The sequence below is a fragment of the Scardinius erythrophthalmus genome (assembly GCF_964197995.2).
Source record: "Scardinius erythrophthalmus genome assembly, chromosome: 1".
In the NCBI taxonomy this organism is placed as follows: Eukaryota; Metazoa; Chordata; class Actinopteri; order Cypriniformes; family Leuciscidae; genus Scardinius; species Scardinius erythrophthalmus.
Window position 1 is genome coordinate 79725844 of NC_138221.1, and position 22728 is coordinate 79748571.

The 22728-nt window shown below is 43.4% G+C and overlaps 1 protein-coding gene across 1 annotated transcript; it reads left to right on the forward strand.

The window, feature by feature from the left end:
* Positions 1-827: 827 nt before the first annotated feature.
* Positions 828-7937, forward strand: LOC308696762 (uncharacterized protein; the record flags this gene model as incomplete). Its single annotated transcript, XM_081375658.1, has 2 exons — positions 828-1179; positions 6454-7937. The coding sequence occupies 2 exons, from the start codon at positions 828-830 to the stop codon at positions 7935-7937; spliced, it is 1836 nt and encodes a 611-aa protein (XP_081231784.1).
* Between the last annotated feature and the right edge of the window lie 14791 nt (positions 7938-22728).

Below are 22728 nucleotides of genomic sequence, written 5' to 3' on the forward strand. Positions count from 1 at the left end.
AGATTGGAGAAGTTTTGTTGTGCTCTCTGTCCCATAGATCTCTTCTTCAGATTAGTGAGTTTTATTGTTTTATAGCAGGTTAGAATTCTTGAATTCAGTCTTAGTAGAAGTCCATCCTTACAACGCTGAATTCCCTTCGAACCAAGACACTGGACACCGTCTTTGGGCCGGTGATTGGAGCTTACAAAGTGGTGACCGCCCTCCGTGATCTCCCAGTCTCAGGCGAGTGACGTCTTTCGGCGCGACAATTCAGATCCGAACGGAGCATGAGGTTTGAGCTTCTCCTTCTCTGTCTCCAGCTACTGTGGTAAGTACGTTTTTCCTGTATCTTTTAGAAAGTGTTGAGGGAAAACTTAGACGCACCTCATATAGACACATTGGTAGAACGGGTCGGAATACCCAGGATAGACCGGAACCGCAGAAAACCGGTATAAATCTAATATTACCAGAAAAACATGGCTTATCAGGGAAATGGTAGTTCGAGTGCAGACAAGGATGTAATGGAAACTCTTGCGTTGCAAATCAAAGATCTTCTTTATCGTTTGCGTAACAATGGGGTAGATTTTGATTGGAATAATGAGCAAATTTTAGCTTGGTACGCCACTGAGGGGCGAAAACTAGAGACTAAATCTCATTTTCGGAAAATTCCGGTCGCGATCGTCTATTTGCTACGTCGAAATGATTTAGAAACTATTGTTGAAAACGAACGCGTGATTTCAAACATCAAAGAACTAGAAACAGCGCGATCAGATGAGTTGAAAAAACTCAGAGCACAGGTCGAAGCATCTGTGTATGATAAACAAACTTGGGCAAGACAGGGCGACGCGATGGGAACACAAATTAAAAAGCTTGAAAAGAAACTTCAAGTAGATAAACAATACACGTCCGCGCTCGAGGAGTGCTGCGGTTCTGCAGGCTTTCCTATAGCTGCAGTTAAGCTAGCGGCTATAAATTCTAAAATTGAAGGGGATGTATACAGTGATAGCGATGAGGATGATATGGTAGCAGCTCTACCGAGCAGCATCCAAGATCAGTTGTCACCGAGAGAAGCTCGTAGAAAAACTCCAAAGGGACGCTCTATTCTGGAAGTGCGCGATCTTTCTCCAGAACCCGCGGCTGAAACGTATTATCCAAATACACCCGAAGAACCGAAACCCCGCAGTCCCATACGAACTCGAAGTAAATCTGGCACTGTTCCCCAAAAACCCGTAAAAATTGCTGTTCTTAAAACAATGACTAACGCAGATAATGAAGTCACTTCCATTAGCCGACCTTTAACTTGCGAAGAGTGCACAAAACACAAAGAAGTTGTGGGCACAATGCCAAGAAAAGGCCCTTTTCAACCCTACTGGGACAACTTAATGTTACAGGCCTCAGTGTATAAGTTAGAGCCTAGAGACGTTTGGCAAGTAGCCCTCCTCACTATTCCAGACGAGCTAAAACCAAAAATGTCACGCGAATTGAGATCTGGAGAAATTATAATCAAACAGGAAGATGAAGAGGAAGATGAGGTTTATGAAAGATTGAGGGAGACTTTATTAGAGTTAAGGGGACCAACACACGCCGAGTGGAACAGAATTTTAGACATCAAACAGGCCAACAAAGAGCCATTTGAGATTTATGCTGAACGTTTATGGGTGACCTACAAAGAGCACTCTGGGTTAGAGGATGCACGCCGTGATCAGGAAGTTTTACTTCAACTCCTGAAAAATAATGCAGGCCCTCATATACAGCAGGCGCTCGTTCATGGTGCCGACCCATCTGAAAATACCTACCGGTCACTGGTGGATTGGGCTTCCAAAATAGAAACTAGGCTCAAGCAAAGCAAAGCTCGTTCTGTTTCAACAACGCAATGGTTAGCTGAAGGAAAAGGTGCTAAAAATCCTGGTTTTAGGACTAAGCCACTACAATGCTTTTATTGTAAGAAAACTGGCCATACTATTCAGAGCTGCTTCAAGCTAAAAAGAGAGCAGGTCAATCAAAAAACGCATTCTAAAAATGACGACGAAATTCTCAGACGCTTAGGGAATTTGATTGCAGAAAATAATCCTTCAGAGAACAGCTCAAAACAAATTGAAGAACAATCGACGAACCGGGACGGCCCTTACAAAAACTTGCAGGCAGATCTCGCTATCCTATTGGCGAAATATAACAATCCCCAATAGGGGTGCGTGGCCTCCGTTGCAATAGGAAGCATTATCACAAGCGGAAACCGAATCAAAATAAGAGCTAACCTTGGAGGCCGGTTAGTTAACATTCTTATTGATAGCGGAGCTGCTTGTTCTTGCACAAACATTCCGTTACCACTAAGCACGCGAACAATCCAAATTAAAGGTATAGGCGATACTTTGATGACAGCAACTCAAACAAAATCGGTCCAACTTGATTTAGGCATGGTAGTGCTAAACGAACAATTCTGGTATTTACCAGATAACAGTGAAGGAACTGTATTGGGTATGGACATTATGAGAAAGCATGGCTTTGTAATTCATTGCTTTGAAAAACAAATTGAAGTACAAACAAACAAAACGGCAAAAAAATGCCTGCCTCAAGGCAGGGCCAACATTATGTCCATATCCAGCACAGATCCAATTCAACTTCTCATCAACAAACACAGCGACGTTTGGGCTAATCATGAACACGACTGCGGCCTCGTTGATTTTGAAGTATGCATTGAGGGAGAGCCCCCTCCCCCACAAAAACAATATCGCATTAAGCCAGAGGCAGAGGTCGCTGTTCATGAGATAGTGAAACAACTTGAGATTAGAGGCATAGTTCGGCGATGCTGTTCAACTACAAATTCTCCGTGTTTACCAGTTCCAAAACCTAACGGTAAATGGCGTCTTTGCATTGATTATCAGCGTCTAAATAAAGTTCTGCCTAAAGCAACAGCTATAGTGGCAAATCCAGCTACAATCTTATCACAAGTTTCAACCAATGCTTCGTGGTTCACAGTGCTTGACATCAAAAATGGTTTTTGGTCTATTAAAGTCAAACGAGAAGACCAGTGGAAGCTGGCATTTACTGTAAATCAAATGCAGTATACCTGGGAACGAATGCCGCAGGGCCTTCACAACAGCCCCTCCATTTTTCATCGAGCTGTGGCAGATGTGCTCAGTCCCTTACTAGGGACTGGCAAAGTACTTCACTATGTAGACGACATACTAATAGCCACAGAAGAACCACTTGAGAACCACTTGCAGCTGGTTGACGAAGTGTTACAGATGCTTGGAAACGCAGGCTTTAAAATGAACAAAGAAAAAGCCCAAATTGCGCAAAGGGAGGTACACTATTTAGGATACACTCTGACTCAAAGCCACCGAGCTTTAACAGACGACAGAAAAAAATGCATTGCCGAACTGCCTCGACCTTATACTTTAAACTCGTTGCAAAAAGTATTAGGAACAGCAAACTATTTACGAGATTTCATCCCTGATTTTGCAAATACCGCCGCACCGTTGTATTCACTTTTAAAAGGGAAAACGAAACCAAATGATGTCCTTGAATGGACTGATGAACACGAACAGGCTTTTACAGATTTGAAACAGCGTTTGTGCGCCGCGCCCGCCCTGGGTTTGCCCAACCCATCAAAAAATTTCCATATTCAAGTAGACGCGCATGAAATTACACTAAGCGGAGTCTTAGCTCAGGAGTATGGAGGAAAACTGCGTCCAATCGCTTACTACAGCCGGAAAAAATCTCTGGTCGAACAAGGATTCGACCCATGTACACAGCACGTGCTTGCGGTGCATTGGATGCTAAAAACAACAGAACCCATTGTAGGTTTCCAATCTGTGGTTATACACACAATGCACACGCCCGTACGAATGCTGTTACAGGGCCGAATAAAGGGAGTTTCCTCCCAAAGATTAGCGAGATGGCTAGCAGACATTCAAGCGCGCGAAATCACAACAAAAAACACACCGAATTTTGCCACATCTGCTCGGTGATGTTGAGGGACACCCGCACACATGCCAGCCCAAACAAGAGGCACAAAGCCTTGTCCATGACGAGCCACTTCCAGGCCAAGTGCATGTGTACATTGATGGTTCTCGATTCTGTCAAAATGGTAATTTCTATACTGGCTGTGCAGTGTGGACACCTCATCTTCCCGAGACAGATGCTAAACGGCAATTGTTGTTTAAACTACCAGCTAACATATCCGCACAAGAAGCTGAACTCATTGCATTGCAAGAAGCAATCAAGGCACACGCTGAACCGCTCTGCGTGCACACTGACAGTCGGTATTCTTTCGGCGTCGTAACTGATTTTATGGCACAATGGCAATTGAGAAAATTCCTCACCTCCGCCGGAACGCCCATAAAACATTTCAACACCATAACTGCGATATGGCAAGCTGTACAAGCGCGAAAAAACTCCATTTCCGTGGTAAAAGTGCGCGCGCACATTAACAAAAATCCAAATGTGCATGAAAGAAACAATAACATTGTTGACCAATTGGCAAAACTGGCAGCAGTGAAAGGCGACCGTTGGCAAAACGAGACAACCTCTGTTTCTGTAGCAAGTGCTGCACAAGTCACACCCATCGACCTAAAACAGTATCAACAAGATCTGTGGGTCTCTGATGGAGAACTTGTGCCACATTTGAAAAATGATCAGATGGTGAACATAATTGAAGGCATAGTAATCCGAGATGGAAAATTTGTCGTTCCAGAAGCCCTCCAAAAGCCAATAATCAAATTATATCATGATTATGCGCATGTATCGGCAACAAAAACAGCACAGTTGATACAAAAACAGTTTTGGTGGCAAGGAATGACAGCTGACATTGAAAGATGGTGCTATGCCTGTCTGGTGTGTGCGACAATTAACCAGGGAAAGCTAGGCCGAACTAACCTACGCAGACCAGAACCACCAAAAGGGCCCTGGGAGTCCTTACAATTGGATTTCATTGGTCCGCTTCCCAGTGCCAAGGGAGGGTATCGCTATTGCCTCGTGATAATTGATAAATTCTCAAAATGGGTTGAAACAATTCCCACGCGCAATAATACAGCAAACACCGTGGCACGTGTGATGGCGAACCAAATCATCCCTCTTTGGGGAGCACCCATCCAAATTGAATCAGATCAAGGGACTCACTTCACTGGACAAGTCATGAAAAATATGTGCAAAATGTTGAACATCAAGCAAAAATTTCACATCCCATACAGGCCGCAAAGCTCTGGTATGGTTGAACGTGCGAACCGCACCATCAAAGAAAATATTGCTAAGCAAATAGCTCAACACCAAAACAGGTGGAGTGATGCTTTACCCACTGTTCTGACTGTGTTGCGAGCAACCCCATCAAAAGCTACAGGCATCAGCCCATATGAGCTTATGACTGGAAGGGTGATGAAGTTACCCATTGATCCAGAAATTTCCCCAGCAGACCTGGGGCCCCTCATGCTCGCAACTCAGCAGACGGTGTTGGTGCAATTGCAAGAAAGGCTGAAGGTACTGCACGCCCAGGCTGGACTGAAACAACAACAGTCAGACCTGACAAATGACGCACAATTTAACCCAATCTCTGAAACAACATTTTCAGAAGGAGACATTGTGATGGTACGCGTTTTTGTAAAACAAAACGCATTTTCCCCTAGATGGCACGGGCCCTATGAAATTAAAGCTGTTTGCAACAGTTGTGTGGCCGTGACCATCAGAGGAAAATTAAGATGGTACCACATGTCCCAGTGTAAACGGTTCAAAGGTTCATTGAATTAATTATGATCTTTTTCCTTCATAGGACAGTCATTGCAATTCCATGGAGGCCAGATGCCAGGACGGTGTCCGGACCCACCTGCATCGAATTGGGACAACGAGTCACACTCGCACACACCCTAGGATGCGGTAGATGGGTATGGAAATATATTAAGGGGCCATCCACATCATACATTCCAGTCACATACAAAGAAATAGTCGTATGGCCCCCCGGATTAGCACCGGAACCAAATTGTGCAACAAAAATATGCTGTAAGACAGGTTCTACCCATCTTCCAAACAAAAACCTCACAAGCTACACACGCGCACCAAAATTTCACCACAACATTACCGCCTGGTATCAACTCGAAGAATTCCCAGATTCACATATTGGTAACATGCACACACTATATGAAAATAACAACAATGGAGGAGATCCAAAAAAATGTTATTCCACTAAGGATCTCCAACCAACCACATATAGGTGCACACACACTACAACACATAACAATACACATTTAAAGTTTACTGAACTTCTTTTCAATCTAACAAATAAGGTGTCTAACAATAACTTGAAAACATTTGTTTGGACTGGCCGAAAAGAAGGAACATACTGTGTGGGAAAATGTGAGGCAAATATGGATAATTATACTAGCCCTCACAATTGTTCATGGACTTTACATCATTGCTTTAACTTAACCACATGCGGTTACAAAAAACCCACACAGTGTCCGAAATTGTATACCACCCCTCCAGGTGGCATAATCAAAGGAAATGTAAATAAGACTTTACTACATGATGTCAATCTTGTCATAACACATGTCACGTATAACATCTCCAATGTGTTATCTGCTTATGTAAAATACTGCAACTTCAATGATAAGACGTATACATGGCTACAGTCACGCATCGATGATTTAATTTCTGATTACAAAAACAGACTTGCAGTTCAAATTCCATCTGCTCGTACCAAACGAGACCTGTTTGGAAATATAGCAGGCCTTTTTGGCTCAGTTAATTCTATATCCAACACTTACAAAATAACAGGTCAATCTCAATATTCAACTTGGTTGGCAAATCAGGTAGCTACTGGTTTTCAACACATCACCAATAGTAACGAAAACATTATCAAAGCGGTCAGATCTGAGGCGCAGGCGCTTCTGACGACCAGTCAATCAATTTTCAATCAGACCCGTACCATCGAGCATGACTTAGCCTGTAGATTGTATGCACAAGATTTGTTTACTGCAGCAAGACAAGAGATTTTAGATCTTCGTCTCCATAAAACACCTAGGCATGTTTTAAATGATCTTATTGAAATTTTAGATCTGCATAGATGGCTTGCATCAGAGAGAATGAAAAATATTAAGTATTCTGAACTGCTTTCAACATTAATGATGTATACTGGAAATGAATGTACTGGCTGTATTGGGTTCTTTGCCACTTTCCCTCTAATTCACCCAGATCAAATTTATCTAAATTCCACTACCATACGCTCTATTGGCGTGGTAGTGAGAGATCAAATTATAAAATGGGATCATCTGACGGGGTACATGACTTTGAAGGACACTGAAACCTTGTTTACCACTCGCACCTGTTGTCATGAAACATCTAGTTACATTATCTGTACCTGCAACACTCTACAACCCTTTTCTTCCAATGATTCTAAGCTCATTAATGTTCAGTCATTGCATGGTCATTCTGATGCTGTTCAAGTGTCTCACACACAGTGGTGCGTCGTCAGTGAGATGAATTCCTTCTCCTATGGAGGTCTGACCTGCCCTGCGAACCACACGTTCTGTTTGGAAGTGAAAGAGGACTTTTCAATGGGTCAGATAAACATCCTGGGGAAGGTACCGATGGACGTGGACATTTCTCCTTGGTGGGAGGACACTTTCTACGAACAGAGCACTCAAGCTTTGGTCAAAACAATGGACTTGGTGCAAGAAATCATCTTACAGACTGAGTACCATCTCAACCAAGCTCAAGTGGAAGCGAATCTGGCGAGAAAGACTGCAGAAATCCTGTCCAGCTCCTCTACCCGCTCAGCAAGGTATGCCTACACCTGGTGGGACTGGACGTTCCGTGGATGTGTCCTCGCCAGTGTGCTCATCTTCTTATTCACACTCTGCCAGTGCTGCTACTTCAGATGCCTTCTCCGCACAATGCGCACTTCAACGAACGTGGCCATTGCGCTCAGTCCATTACAGGTACCAGCCCTACGGAAACTGCAACCATAAGCAAACTTCATCAAATTTTGGCCCCTCAGGGACTGATCTAAATCTGCCCCAAGGGGCCAGGGGCGGAAACTGTAAGGATGGACATTTACTAAGACTGAATTCAAGAATCCTAACCTGCAATAAAACAATAAAACTCACTAATCTTAAGAAGAGATCTATGGGACAGAGAGCACAACACAACTTCTCCAATCTCGTCTCTTCCCCCCATGCTGGGTTCCTGACTCCTTACACTATCTTCTCCCCTCCAGGTCACATTCAGTCATGCAAAACACACACACACCTACTGTCTCCAGTTGTTTTATGAGAGGTCAAAATAAATACTTCTGGTGCGAATGGTAAAGAAGTTTCATTCCCGCAGCAGCAGAACAGTCAGAACAAAGAAAACAATGCCTGTTCTTCTGATGTGGGAAGATGCCCCAATAAAGATAATAGATAACCATTTGTGTTTATCCCCCAAACTCGGGCGTGACCATTTGGGCACGAGAAAGGGTCCAGCAAAAGCTGAATAGATATTTGGGTGCTAAATGTTTATTGTTCTTTTGTTCCACTTGGGTATTTAAAGGGAATTGGCAAACCACTCAAGGAAGCATCTGTAAACAGAACTTCCCACACTGTTGCTGTGTGTCTCTATTGCCAGGTATGCTGACTCTTTGACACTATTTTTGATATTGCATTTTGAATGTTGTCTCTATTATATGCTGATCAGTTGTGTATTATGTATTCTTTTTAATTCTTTTTATTGGATGTTTAATTCTGCCTGGCAAAAATAAATGTTAACCTTGATTTATTCTGCATTCTTTTGAAATCATTATTTCCAGTAGATTAATGTGTAGTCTGGTGTTTCCGCAAATCCTTGTCCAGAATAGATCAAACTGAAGGCACTTTGAATGGACCATGGGGCACATCTTAGAAAACCTTCTGATTTCTGACTATTCCCTGCCTTAGCATGTTGTATGCTGCAAATATTATAAAAATTACACCTATGGGTCTGTAGTGTGCGGCCGCATAGGGTAAAATATTTGTACTGCACCCTCTGACTATTTCAGGACTGGCTGGTTTGTGATCGTGAGCGCGCAGTCGCGACGTGACGTCTCAAAGTGACACTAGGTCCGTAATGAACGAATATTGAAAGTATGGGATGCCCAGAATAATTCTTGGTCTAAATTAAGTCACAACTAATCTGCAGATCAGCTGTTAAGATAGACAATTGGAATAAACAAAGAGTCACTTAAAATTTGGAGTCAGATTAAATTATTCATGGAGTCAGAATTAAAATTGGAAACCAACAGTTTAATAAATTAAAGTGATTTTTCCAGAAGCGCCCGAAACGTCATACACGCTGAATTCCCTTCGAACCAAGACACTGGACACCGTCTTTGGGCCGGTGATTGGAGCTTACACATACACTATATATGTTATTTGCATATTTATACAATATATCTGTAGTCTGTGCTGTGATGCAGCTCGATCTCAGTTCGCTGCTCTTCCGATCCGGTTCTGACTGGTCTGAAACCTGCAGCAGAGATTTTATTTTCCACAGCAGCACTTTCACTTTCAATATGATTTCCCTATTACACTCTATGATAATATGTTGTACACGTAACGGGTCCCGGCTAGGTCTCCGCTGGCAGATATATATAGATAATCCTCTGATAGAAGTGCTCTGGAAATATTGGAAATATTACACAGAAATCAGCGACGCAGGACAACAGTTGCTCATTCTCCATTCATTCGGATTATCTTTATTTTCAACTTCATTTTAACTTTGTATCTGCAATCATGAATTATTTTCTGTTATTTTGTCTGCTTTGCATTGAAGCACAGGTTATATCCACATTTGAATAACATGATACATTTATGTGAAAACAGACCTTTGAACAGGGCCGGCCCTGACCAATTTGCTGCCCTAGGCAAGATTTTACCTGGCGCCCCATGCATCACAGCCCATTTCACCCTGTCATTGTGTTCATGATTTAGCATATATATATATATATATATATATATATACACACACACACACACACACATTACAGCAGAACTGTGTCCAACGCTCATAATAAATCATCATATTAGAATGATTTCTAAAGGATCATGTGATAGACCGGATGTCACATGTGACACTGAAGAATGGAGTAATGATGCTGAAAATTCAGCTTTGCATCACAGAAATAATTTATAATTTAAAGTATAATAAATTGAAAACAAATTATTTTAAATTGTAATAATATATCACAATATTACATTTTTTTCTGTATTTTTGATCAAATAAATGCAGGCTTGATGAGCAGAAGAAACTTATTTCAAAAACATTAAAAATAGTAATGTTTCCAAACTTTTGGCCTGTACTGTATCCCCCCAAAACTGCACAACTGTAGAGTAAAACATTAATAAAAAAGTGATAATAAAAAATGCGTCTTAAAACTGACATGATTGTTACAAAATCACAGTCTGGGGACTCAGAACTCAGAACAACTGCTAACATTAAGTTTAAGGTAAAAATAACTGCCATGAAATTATAGTATCTTACTCCTATGCAATAAATTGTTCATTCATTACATCACTTTACCTCTGTCTTTATCCCCTATTATCCGCTTCTCTTCTTTTTGGCACTGTATCTATCGCATTCGCAGACTATAATGCTCATTTACAATGTGTCATGTAAATTCGGCCGTCACAAGGAAACTTTCACCGTGTCTAGAACTGGCGCGAGCTGCCAGGCCCGTTTCTACGCGCTTTGTGTTAACAAAAGCAGTGTCTACATTGGATGCGGCGTCGGGCACGCTACACAACAAATTACCAACAACTGATCGCGCGCGCGCTCTTTTTCTGACGCACTTCAAGCACTCGATGGGCGGGGGAAGATTGAAGTTTTTTTTTTGCTTTTTTTTTTGCTTTATTTGGTAGTATTTCGAATTAATGGTTTTAAAATAGTAGCCTATTATAAAATAGTTAGTTAGCCTATTATAAAAAAAAAAAATATGTAAAAAAAAAAAAAAATATTTCACTCATCCTGGCGCCCCATATGGATGAGTGGCGCCCTTAGCATTTGCCTATACCGCCTATGCCGCGGGCCGGCCCTGCCTTTGAAGAATATATGTCTTCATCACATATTTTCCAAACATTAATATCTGGACTGAAAACAAATCCCTGTGGGAATTCTTTACAGAGCCAACACCAGGGAATGCAAAACTTTATTTTTATTTGTACAAATGTTTTTTAAAAGTATTTCAGAGAATATTGCATCACATATTATGCACAATAAGTGTTAATTTGGCTTCACCAATTTCCTTTGTCTCTCGTTTACTGTAATTACGCGTATTATATCAGCCTCATATCGGCCAGATAGCTTTCTCAGTATCAGCATCGGCCATTAAAAATCCCATATCGGCCGACCACTAATGGTGACTGAAATAAAATGCTGCGTGACCACATCCAATCAGCATGGTCAGCGGCCAAATCCCACCCCCAAAGTTCCTGAAATACTGCCTTGCGTTCAGTGACTTTCTGATAGGGAACTTCATTTAGACCCTGGTCCATGCGGTCGAAACCACACAGAAGCCGAGTTTCGTCCCAGGAACTTTTTTCCCCCAGACCTGTTGCTGTCTGTGTTTCCACCGCGGTCTAAAGTACCGTGAAGATTAGGCAAATTAGTCGGGTGACGTAGGACTGTGCGCTACTTTACAGTTCCGGCTGGATGAAATCCTCTGAATTTAAGCTTAACTAGATGTACCGCATGGCGGTACAAAATATGACCGCCGCTCAGGCCTGCACTGGCTTTCCACAAAAATAAATGACGTGGAGCAATTTGGCTGTATTGCGTGTTTATATATATACCTAAAAAAAGTAGTAGTATGTGCATGTCTGTCTGTGTGTGTGTGTGTGTGTGTATGTGTTTGTGTGTCTGTGCGTGTATGTATGCGTGCGTACAGTACATGTGTGTGCGCGTGTGTGTTTGTGTGTGTATGTCTGTGCATGTGGATTTGTATGTGTGTGTATGGGTGTGTGTCTGTGCGTGTGGATGTCAGTGTGTGTGCATGCTTGCATTTGTTTGTATTCCTGCATGTGTGTGTGTGACAGTATCATCCTAAACCAGCAACCCTTCGCTCAACACCACCATCTACAGGCCGATGAGTGTACAGTCACTAAATGTGCACATAAATGAATTTATTTTATACCCCCCATGGATGAAATTCTACGAAACTTAGCAGAGGATACCCCCAGAGGATGTCAAGTTAATCATACACATGAAATATGGTGCAGTTCTGAACATCTCAACTGAAGATAGGGGCGATTAAAGCAGAATAATATTGCATTTTCATTTTTTATGGGAGGGGCGCAAATCACAAATGAGTGATTATGGGCTAGGTTGATGTGGGCCCTTAAGACCAACATACCATACAAATTTCTTCATCCTCTGTGCCACGGTTCAGGTAGTTATTTAGGAAAAACAGCATTTTTTGGGTTTGGGGGGGCCCAGCGCGGGGGGGGGAGTGGCCCCCGGGGACCAAACGAAATTTTTCCGTAAAAGTCTAGTGGGGCTACATGCCCACCAAATTTCATGTTCCCCGGTGTTTCGGTGTCCCTGGTATCGTTGACGAAAAATTCAGTAAGATGACGGGAAAAAAAAACAAAAAAACTTTGACAATCGATTATGGGCTAGGTTGATGTGGGCCCTTAAGACCAACATACCATAAAAATTTCTTCATCCTCAGTACCACGGTTCAGGTAGTTATTTAGGAAAAACTGCATTTTTTGGGTTTGGGGGGGGGCCCAGTGTGGGGGGGGGAGTGGCCCCCGGGGACCAAACGAAATTTTTCTGTAAAAGTCTAGTGGGGCTACATGCCCACCAAATTTCATGTTCCCCGGTGTTTCGGTGTCCCTGATATCGTTGACGAAAAATTCACGGGGGGCCCAGCGCAGGGGGGGAGTGGCCCCCGGGGACCAAACGAAATTTTTCCGTAAAAGTCTAGTGGGGCTACATGCCCACCAAATTTCATGTTACCCGGTGTTTCGGTGTCCCTGATATCGTTGACGAAAAATTCACGGGGGGCCCAGCGCAGGGGGGGAGTGGCCCCCGGGGACCAAACGAAATTTTTCCGTAAAAGTCTAGTGGGGCTACATGCCCACCAAATTTCATGTTACCCGGTGTTTCGGTGTCCCTGATATCGTTGACGAAAAATTCACGGGGGGCCCAGCGCAGGGGGGGAGTGGCCCCCGGGGACCAAGCGAAATTTTTCCGTAAAAGTCTAGTGGGGCTACATGCCCACCAAATGTCATGTTCCCCGGTGTTTCGGTGTCCCTGGTATCGTTGACGAAAAATTCACGGGGGGCCCAGCGCGGGGGGGGGGGAGTGGCCCCCGGGGACCAAACGAAATTTTTCCGTAAAAGTCTAGTGGGGCTACATGCCCACCAAATTTCATGTTCCCCGGTGTTTCGGTGTCCCTGGTATCGTTGACGAAAAATTCACGGGGGGCCCAGCGCGGGGGGGGAGTGGCCCCCGGGGACCAAACGAAATTTTTCCATAAAAGTCTAGTGGGGCTACATGCCCACCAAATTTCATGTTTCCCCGTGTTTCGGTGTCCCTGGTATCGTTGACGAAAAAATTCACGGGGGGCCCAGCGTGGGGGGGGAGTGGCCCCCGGGGACCAAACGAAATTTTTCTGTAAAAGTCTAGTAGACCAACATACCATAAAAATTTCTTCATCCTCGGTGCCACGGTTCAGGTAGTTATTTAGGAAAAACTGCATTTTTTGGGTTTGGGGGGGCCCAGCGTGGGGGGGGAGTGGCCCCCGGGGACCAAACGAAATTTTTCCGTAAAAGTCTAGTGGGGCTACATGCCCACCAAATTTCATGTTCCCCGGTGTCTCGGTGTCCCTGGTATCGTTGACGAAGAATTTACGGGGGCCCCAGCGCGGGGGGGGAAGTGGCCCCCGGGGACCAAACGAAATTTTTCTGTAAAAGTCTAGTAGACCAACATACCATAAAAATTTCTTCATCCTCGGTGCCACGGTTTAGGTAGTTATTTAGGAAAAACTGCATTTTTTTGGGTTTGGGGGGGCCCAGCGCGGGGGGGGAGTGGCCCCCGGGGACCAAACGAAATTTTTTCTTAGAAGTCTAGTGGGGCTACATGCCCACCAAATTTCATGTTCCCTGGTGCTTCGGTGTCCCTGGTATCGTTGACGAAAAATTTACGGGGGCCCCAGCGCGGGGGGGGGAAGTGGCCCCCGGGGACCAAACGAAATTTTTCCGTAAAAGTCTAGTGGGGCTACATGCCCACCAAATTTCATGTTCCCCGGTGCTTCGGTGTCCCTGGTATCGTTGACGGAAAATTCAGTAAGATGACGAAAAAAAAAAAAAAAATACTTTGACAATCCCTATATGACCGCTTTCGCTAGCTACGCTAGCGGCGGTCATAATAAAGCCTGAACCTTGTCGTCGGTCCATCTGTCATATATAACTCCATTGTTGATTCGAATAGCAGATAATTGTTACTGCAACAGACTTTAAAAAATGGTGGTTGAAATAAATTGCTGCGTGGAGGAAACCAATCAAAATGCGGCGTGAACTCGACCAATTAGCATGTTCAACGCACAAGTCCCACTCCTGAAAGTGCCTGAACTTTGAAAAAGTACTACCTCGCAAGCAGGGACTTTCAGAGGGGGAAATATTTACCTGGAACTTCATTTAGACCCTGGTCCCTGCGGTCGAAACACACAGAGTACCACCCCAAAGTCCTTAGTTCCTGGGGAAAGTTCCTACAGTGGAAACGTGGCTATAGATAAGGAGGAGCTATCCCATGAACTGGTTTATATGTTAGGACCAGAGTTTTCAAATCAATAGGTGTATGGACTGGAAGCCAATGTAATTGCTGGCATGGCACAGGGGAATGTGTTGACGTAGTGACGTGTTAGTAAGAAAACTAAATTCTTTTTTCCTCTGATTCCTAGACTAAAGATGATTCAATTGCAAAAATGTTCTATGTGTCATCACTATCATGCCCTGAGGTTTTGAGCAGTTCGGCGCACTGCCTCCTACTGGTCAGAAGATTGAAAAATGTTTTTTTGGCTTATAACTATTGAATGCTTTGGCTGAAAATCACAAAACTTTGCTTCTTTAAATTCAAAGCAACATTGAGTGGTATTATACCTGATTCTACAATGTCGGCATTTTGGGTGTCTTACTGTACATTTTGAGTTTTGATTCAAAATGTTGTATTTCATGATACCACATTTGTATGACTACATACCATTCATTTCGAAACTACCTTAGCAAATTGCTTCTAGGGCGTTCATCCAATCAGAACAAAACTACAAAAAAAGATTTGGGACTAGTGAATTTACAAAGTCAGTGAGAAACATGGCCACATTTTGATTGCCAAAAACAGGCCAACTAATTAAAATATGTCTCCTCTGTTAAGTAAATTGATATAACTCAAACAAAAAGAGATATTATAAGGCCTCGATCTGAGCACACACATTGTGCTGTTTGGCCACTTGGTGGCTCTATCATGAGAAACAACTTGAAAGTGGCTCTTACTATAGATCTGTTGGTCTGATTAACTTAAAAATTTGCATGCAGTGTCTTTGTCAGACTTGACAAATCTATAACCATGAGAACAATATTGTATATTGAGAAACATGGCCGTCATTGGCCAATGTGCTATCAATTCAACTGAAAGCACACAAATAGGTCTCAATGTTGTATCTTGGCAATGTTTTGGCCTTTTAAAATCCACATATGCACAGATATTATTAGAACAGCGCCACCTATTGATCCAGACAAATTAAACGTGCATGTTTTGCCCATAACTACTTAGTAGTGTGCTCTTAAATCATGAATAATTTTAAAGAATAATTATAAATACTTTGATTACAACATTCAAGCGATGATTTTTGGCAGTCACATTTTTGCAGTTAGAGTGCTTGGCTCCGGAATTGCTACTTGCATTATTATTATTTTGTATATGTTTCCAATGGCAGCCCATAGAACCGCTTGTGGGAAAGTTATACAATTTTGCACACAGGGACAGTCTAACTTTTATAACTTTTGAAGTATTTTTAAATTCTTATAATTTAGGCCAAATTTTACTAACTTTACCGAACCTGAAAATTGCACAATATAACAGTATAAACACATGCATACTATATATAAAGTATATACTGTATAACACTGTACAGGAGCACATGCAAGGAGTGAGAGATTGAAGCCACACATATCGACTGCATTTTTGTGCAAATACACATGATGCATTTTGTACAGGAAGTTTCTTTCTGCTATTGACATATGAAATATGAGCATCTGCAATCATGTGATCCATGAATACTGGAAATAGTGGATTGCAAGCCATTTCTTATACAGCCTCACATTTACTGGAACACAAAAGTGAATCATAATGAAATTAAGTGCTACTTCCACTGAGTGGAACAAATTATTGTTTTCCATTATGATTCACTTTTGTGTTCCGGTAAATGTGAGGCTGTATAAGAAATGGATTGGCATCAAGACAGCAGTAGAAGGAAAGTACAGTAATCTAACATTTATTAGATGATGATCTCAGATTATATCTTACCAACATTCTTCAAAATATCTACTTTAGTTTTCCACAGAAGAAAGTCAGTCATACAGGTTTGGAAAGACATGAGGGTTAGTAAATTATCTTTTTATTTAAATCAGCAGCTCATCAGGAGAGAAGCCCCATCCCACACCTTCCCAGAGGTTCTGCCAGCAGAAGACCAAGAGGCAGAGGGAGAACTGACAGCAGCAGCAGTCAAGCTGAGATGTCAACCAGCACATCTGGATAGAGATGGGATGATGTTGACGTTCCAGACGTGACACCACCACAGCATTCAGACCCACCAATTCACCAGGACGCCAGCTCAGCTACCTACCTAGTTTTACTGCTTTACCAACCTTTTTTCACAAACTCCATGTCACAGACAATAATTCAATACACCAATGACTTTGGCTCAACTCACCACTCAAAGCCCTCCAGCCCGTGGATTGACGTGACAAGGATACGTTTGCATTCAAGGCCATTGTAATTTATATGGGTCTAGTAAAACTCCCTGCATTAACTGATTTCTGGGAAGGAGGTAATGTGTACAGCTTGCCGTTCCCTAAAATCTTAACAGCGGAAATAAGTTTCTTAGGATCTGCAGCTCCCTTCACCTCAGTAGCTTGGTGGACGATGCTGCTAATATGCAGAGAAGATGTACAGCAGAATTTTATCGTCTCTGCAAAATGAACCATCACCCTGGCCAGGAAATTTCAACTGATGAGTGGATGGATGCCTCTAAAGCACGTATCGGCCTAAAACAGAAATATTAAAGGCACCTATTATACAAAATTCACTTTTACATGGCGTTTGAACATAAATGTGTGTTGGCAGTGTGTATACACAACCACCTAATAATGATAAAAATCCACCCAGTGCTTTTTTAAAATCCCCATAAAACTATAAGCACTGTCTTAGAACAAGTCGTTTTTAGATTCGGGGACGTAGATTTGCACAGGCCTCTCCTACGACTGTTGATTAACACTACAGTTTGAGCATAGCCCCGCCCTGAGTGAGCTAGACACAGGCCGCCAGTGTTTCTACGCCAGAGCAGCTGTAGACAAGAATATCTCCTAAGCGATTGAGGTGTTTTATTGTTGGATGTAAGAATGAACGTAGCATTCTTCATTTATTCCCGTTGTTATTCGAGGATGGATCTGTACCAACTGTTCGTGATCAAGCTTACAGTCTCCGGAGCGACAGGCCTAACGTTCCTGATCACAGCAGAGATGACAGTGAGAGCGCACACTTTATCACAGCTCATCGAGTCGTTGTACAGATATACAGTTTACTAGTGTATTAACCCTCTGAGGTCTGAGCTGTTTTCTGGGCCCTGGAGGTGTTCTGACATGCTCTGACATTTGTGGTTATTTCTGTTACTTGTGACATTTTCATGGCTAAAGTCTAATTACACTGTATTCAGCACAAACTCTGCTACAATAATATATCAGCAGCATGTATGTAAAAGTTTGTAGTTTTGAGATAATGACATTTATGCGTGGTTTGTGAAAATACAAAAATAAATTCTCACTGAAATAAGGTCATGAAACCCATACTGATTATTTCTTCACAAGACTTTTGAAAATTGTATCACGTAGCCTAGAATATTTGCTCTAAAACTATGTGAGAATCACCCTGACTGCTCATTCAGAGAAGACAATATATTGATTTAAAATTTTTACGACGTGTTTTGTGTTAGAAAGCAATATGCGAAGGGGCGGATCACCTCATTAATATGAAAGCTTTCCACACCTGAGAAAGACAAAGAACCTCCCTAATAGCCCTATTAGGAGCTTATCAGGGCCCATCATTCTGACCAACCTTGCACAAAGAATGAGGAGATTTAAAAAAGAATGGCTTTTAAAATTGTTTGGATTTATTTACAACACAACATAATCTAAAGATACACAACAAAAAAGCACTTATTGAAGAAAGAGACCTTTGTGCCATTCCTAAAAACATTGTACATACCTTTCATTTTCTAAGGTGTTTGATTTTCACTTTACCATGTTCATGTACAGAGACATGTACTGTGAATGTTGAAGTCAGCAGGACTCAGTGGCATCTGGGCCCTGAAAAAAAAAGTGAACATACTGATATCAAGAGAAAGGCCTGCACGATTTTGGGAATACATTTTAGATTTTTCTTGTTAAAATTGCTTTTTAAAATTCACAGAATACACACACACACTCACACAAATGTTTCCAACAATATATAATGAACACCAGGTTTGTTGTGCCTTGTAGGTATAGGCTATGCGCAGTGCTGCATAAAATAATAACAATATAGCAGCCTATATATATTTTCAAAAAGATTTCAGTAACAACTAAGCTAGAGAAAAATATATTGATTATCATGTTACTTCAAATGTTTCCATTCGTTATGATGATATGAAATGAGATAATAGTAAAAACATGAAGCCGTTTGGAGCGTTTTGCTTTTCCAAAATATGATACATTCAAACGCGATCGCGATCAAAAATATGATACATTAAAACGCGATCGCGATCAAAAATATGATACATTAAAACGCGATTGCGATCAAATATAAAACATTATGGTTAGGCCTACCATATACATAGCCTATCTACGTTTGAGCAGATATCCACAAACACAGTAACATTAAACACGGGTCTAAATATTATAATATTCACCATATATCTAGCAACAGTTCAACTGCAATGTGAAATTTATGCAACAATAGCAAACTAATATGTAAGAATTTCTTACCTTATCTTTCTTGTCTTCAAATATCGTTCTTCTTCTTCTGATGTAAATCCAATGTAAGCTCAGGCACGTCTTTCAAACTCGACGAAAAGTGAAGTGAAGTGTTTTGTTGTTGAGGTAATGAGGGCGATCGCGTTCCATGTGGAGATTTGCATGTGAATATCTTTTGCGCGAGTGGGCGTGGCCGAATTAAAAATAATTAGGAAGCGTTTGAGAAGCTGGAAATCTTGTTGGTTTTATACAAATTACTTAAACAGAGAATATTTGTTTTCGTTTTGAATCCGATCATTTAAAAGTACACACTTAAATGTTTATAAAGGTGTATGGCTCATAAATGTGTAACAAGTATTCGCTGAGTTTTGTTTCAGTTTATAGACGTGCTCAAGAAAAAAAAGTTCACCGCGACGGAGAGGCAGAACGCACACACTGTTTATTTTCTTTATTTTACAAAAGCACAATGTTTTGATTTGATTGGAAGTGGACACATACAAAAGTAGAAATACCACAGATTCTTTTTTTATATTTATTTTTTCTGTATGACCATAAATGACGGAGAAATTTAAGTTTAAAGTGCTACAATGTGGAGAAAATCCAGCAAAACGCGCCGGCGCGTTTGTCGACCTCAGAGGGTTAAGTACCCACTGTAAAGGTGTGTATATATTTGTTTACTGTTAACAAAACGAGTGTTTTGTGTACTTCGCTGTGTATGATCCATGATAATGAAAGGGAAAGAGAGAGAGAGAGAGAGAGAGAGAGAGAGAGAGTTTATGGATAAGACTTTAATGCGCACTTCTTATACTGTGTTTATTCAGCTCTTACAGTGATTTTCTGGAGTAAAACGTACTCGGTTACCTAATGTAACCTCGGTTCTCTCTAGAAGAGGGAACGAGTATTGCGTAAGTTGCTTACGCTACGGGTAAAGTTGTCTTTTCTCGAGATCTGAAGCCAAAAATTATCCTTAATTTTGTATTTATTGTCAATGCAGTGCGGCAGCCAGCAGACCAAAGCAGGCTGTATAAGCGTGCTCATTGGCTGACCTGCGGCAACTGCAGCAGCCTATCGGTGAGCCCCGTGTGACGTAACGTCCAATGAGGGCGCTTTGCGCCCTCCACGCACCACAGCCCGCCAGAATGGGTGTGGCTAACGTGTATAAAGGAAGGGCTCACAGGCTGGAATTCTGGTTATCGTAGACTGAAGCGAATAATCTTGTGGCGCGACACGGCAGGTTACGCAATACTCGTTCCCTCTTCTAGAGAGAACCGAGGTTACATTAGGTAACCGAGTACGTTCTCTTACGAGAGGTTCTCTCGTATTGCGTAAGTTGCTTACGCTACGGGAACACCCTTGTCAACGCCGTGCGCGCCGAGCATCGACTGCATGAGTCCCAGGGGAAGCCCGGGGAACACAACATGCTGGAACAGGCGGCCAGCAATGCGGGCCAGCACATGTAATAAGCACTTCATAGGAATACAGAGCAGCTCTGCCGGTCTTAGGTATAGTGTGTGGGAAAGGCGGCCAGCAGCGCGGGCCAGCACAGTACCTAAGCACATCATAGGGAGAATAAAAGAGCGGCTCCGCCGGTCTATATATAGAGAGTATAAACCCTTAGCGCAGCTGTGTGGAGAATAGGCGGCCAGCAACGCGGGCCGGCACAAGTTTGCACAGACGCATAGCGGGGAAAAGAACAGTGTCGTGAATAGAAATCCCGCTGGACCAAGCCCACGATGAGGCCATGCTTCTAGTGGAGTGGGCTCTAATGCCCATAGGGCACTGCAGGTGTTTGGACGCATAAGCTGCTGCGATCGCGTCCACTATCCACCTGGACAGGCTCTGTTTCGAGGCAGCAAGACCTTTAGTGTGCCCACCAAACGAAACAACGAGCTGCTCAGAACGCCTGAAGGCGGCGGAGCGTGTGATGTAAACTCTCAGCGTCCTGAAGGCGGCGGAGCGTGTGATGTAAACTCTCAGCGTCCTGACGGGGCATAAGAGTTTATCACTGTCATCGCCATCGGATGCTAGCAGAGCCGATAGGGAGATGATCTGTGCCCTAAAGGGAGTACCAATTGCTTTTGCGAGGCAACCATGTCTTGGAGTCATTTGGTCCGAACTCGGGACATGCGGGGCTAACGGATAGCGCGTGTAGATCCCCACACGTTTTACTGATGACAGAGCAATCAGAAAGACGGTTTTGAGCGAGAGGTATTTCAGATCCACGGATTCTAACGGCTCAAAGGGAAAAGCTTTCAGGGGCCTCTAGGACCAAAGAAAGATCCCAAATAGGAACCGAAGGTGGCCGCGGGGGGTTCATTCTCCTGGCTCTTCTAAGGAAGCGGAAGATAAACTCGTCCTTCCTATCGCACGGCAGCACGTCGTCTCCGCGAACGCTGCAATAGCCGCGACATACACTTTGAGAGTGGAAGGGGACCTGCCCTTGTCCAACAGCTCTTGCAGGAAGGAGAGCACCCACGAAACCCCACACGTGCGTGGATCCCGTGGAACCTCTTAGTAGCGCACCATTTGGAGAACACCGACCATTTAGACGTGTAGAGTCTTCTAGTAGAAAGAGCTCTAGACTGCGTGATCGTGTTCACGACCCCTTCTGGCAGATCAACGGGTATCCGTTGATTATCCACGCATGCAGAGACCAGCGCTCCGGATGGGGATGCCAAATCGATCCACCGGCCTGAGAGAGAAGATCTCTCCTCACCGGGATCGGCCATGGGGCTACGTGCGACAGCCTCACTAGCTCTGGGTACCAAATCTGGTTCTCCCATCGCGGAGCTATGAGGAGCACTGAGTGGCACGTTTCCCTGATCCTCTTGATTACCTGTGGTAACAGCGAGATCGGAGGGAAAGCATACAGCGAGCGGCTGGCCAGGTTTGGGCCAGCGCGTCCTCGCTCTTCGAGAGGAATCTCGGGCAGTAAGCGTTGTCTTCTTGACGCAAAAAGGTCGACTTCTGCTCTGCCGAAACGGCGCCACAGTAGCTGGACTGTCTGGGGGTGCAGGGACCATTCTCCCAGGGGAATGTTGTCTCTGGACAGTCTGTCTGGGCCGACGTTCATGTGGCCTGGCAGGTGCGCGGCTCTCAGCGAGCGCAACGAGTGATGAGCCCACACGAGAAGACGTTTTGTCAGTTTGAGGAGACTCCCGGATCTGACACCGCCCTGGTGGTTCACGTAGGACACCACGGACATTTTGTCCGAGCGGACTAGCACATGGTGGCCATTGTCACTCCCCACTGGTACCAGTCGGCCTATAACCAGGGTCTCAGTGCTGAAACCCAGCTCTGAGTCACTCTGATTCGTATGCCGCCGGAAGCCCAGGCTCGGTGAGGCACTCGAGCGTTTAACCAGAATTGTAGCGGGCGCATACACAGTAGACCCAGCTGAAGCACTGCTGCAGCTGATGCCATAAAAAAAAACAGCATCCTCTGAAATGCTTCCAGAGGCGCGGCGCTGCCCGTCTGGGAAGACGCGGCCAGGCATTGAACACTGCGCGCGCGCTGTGTC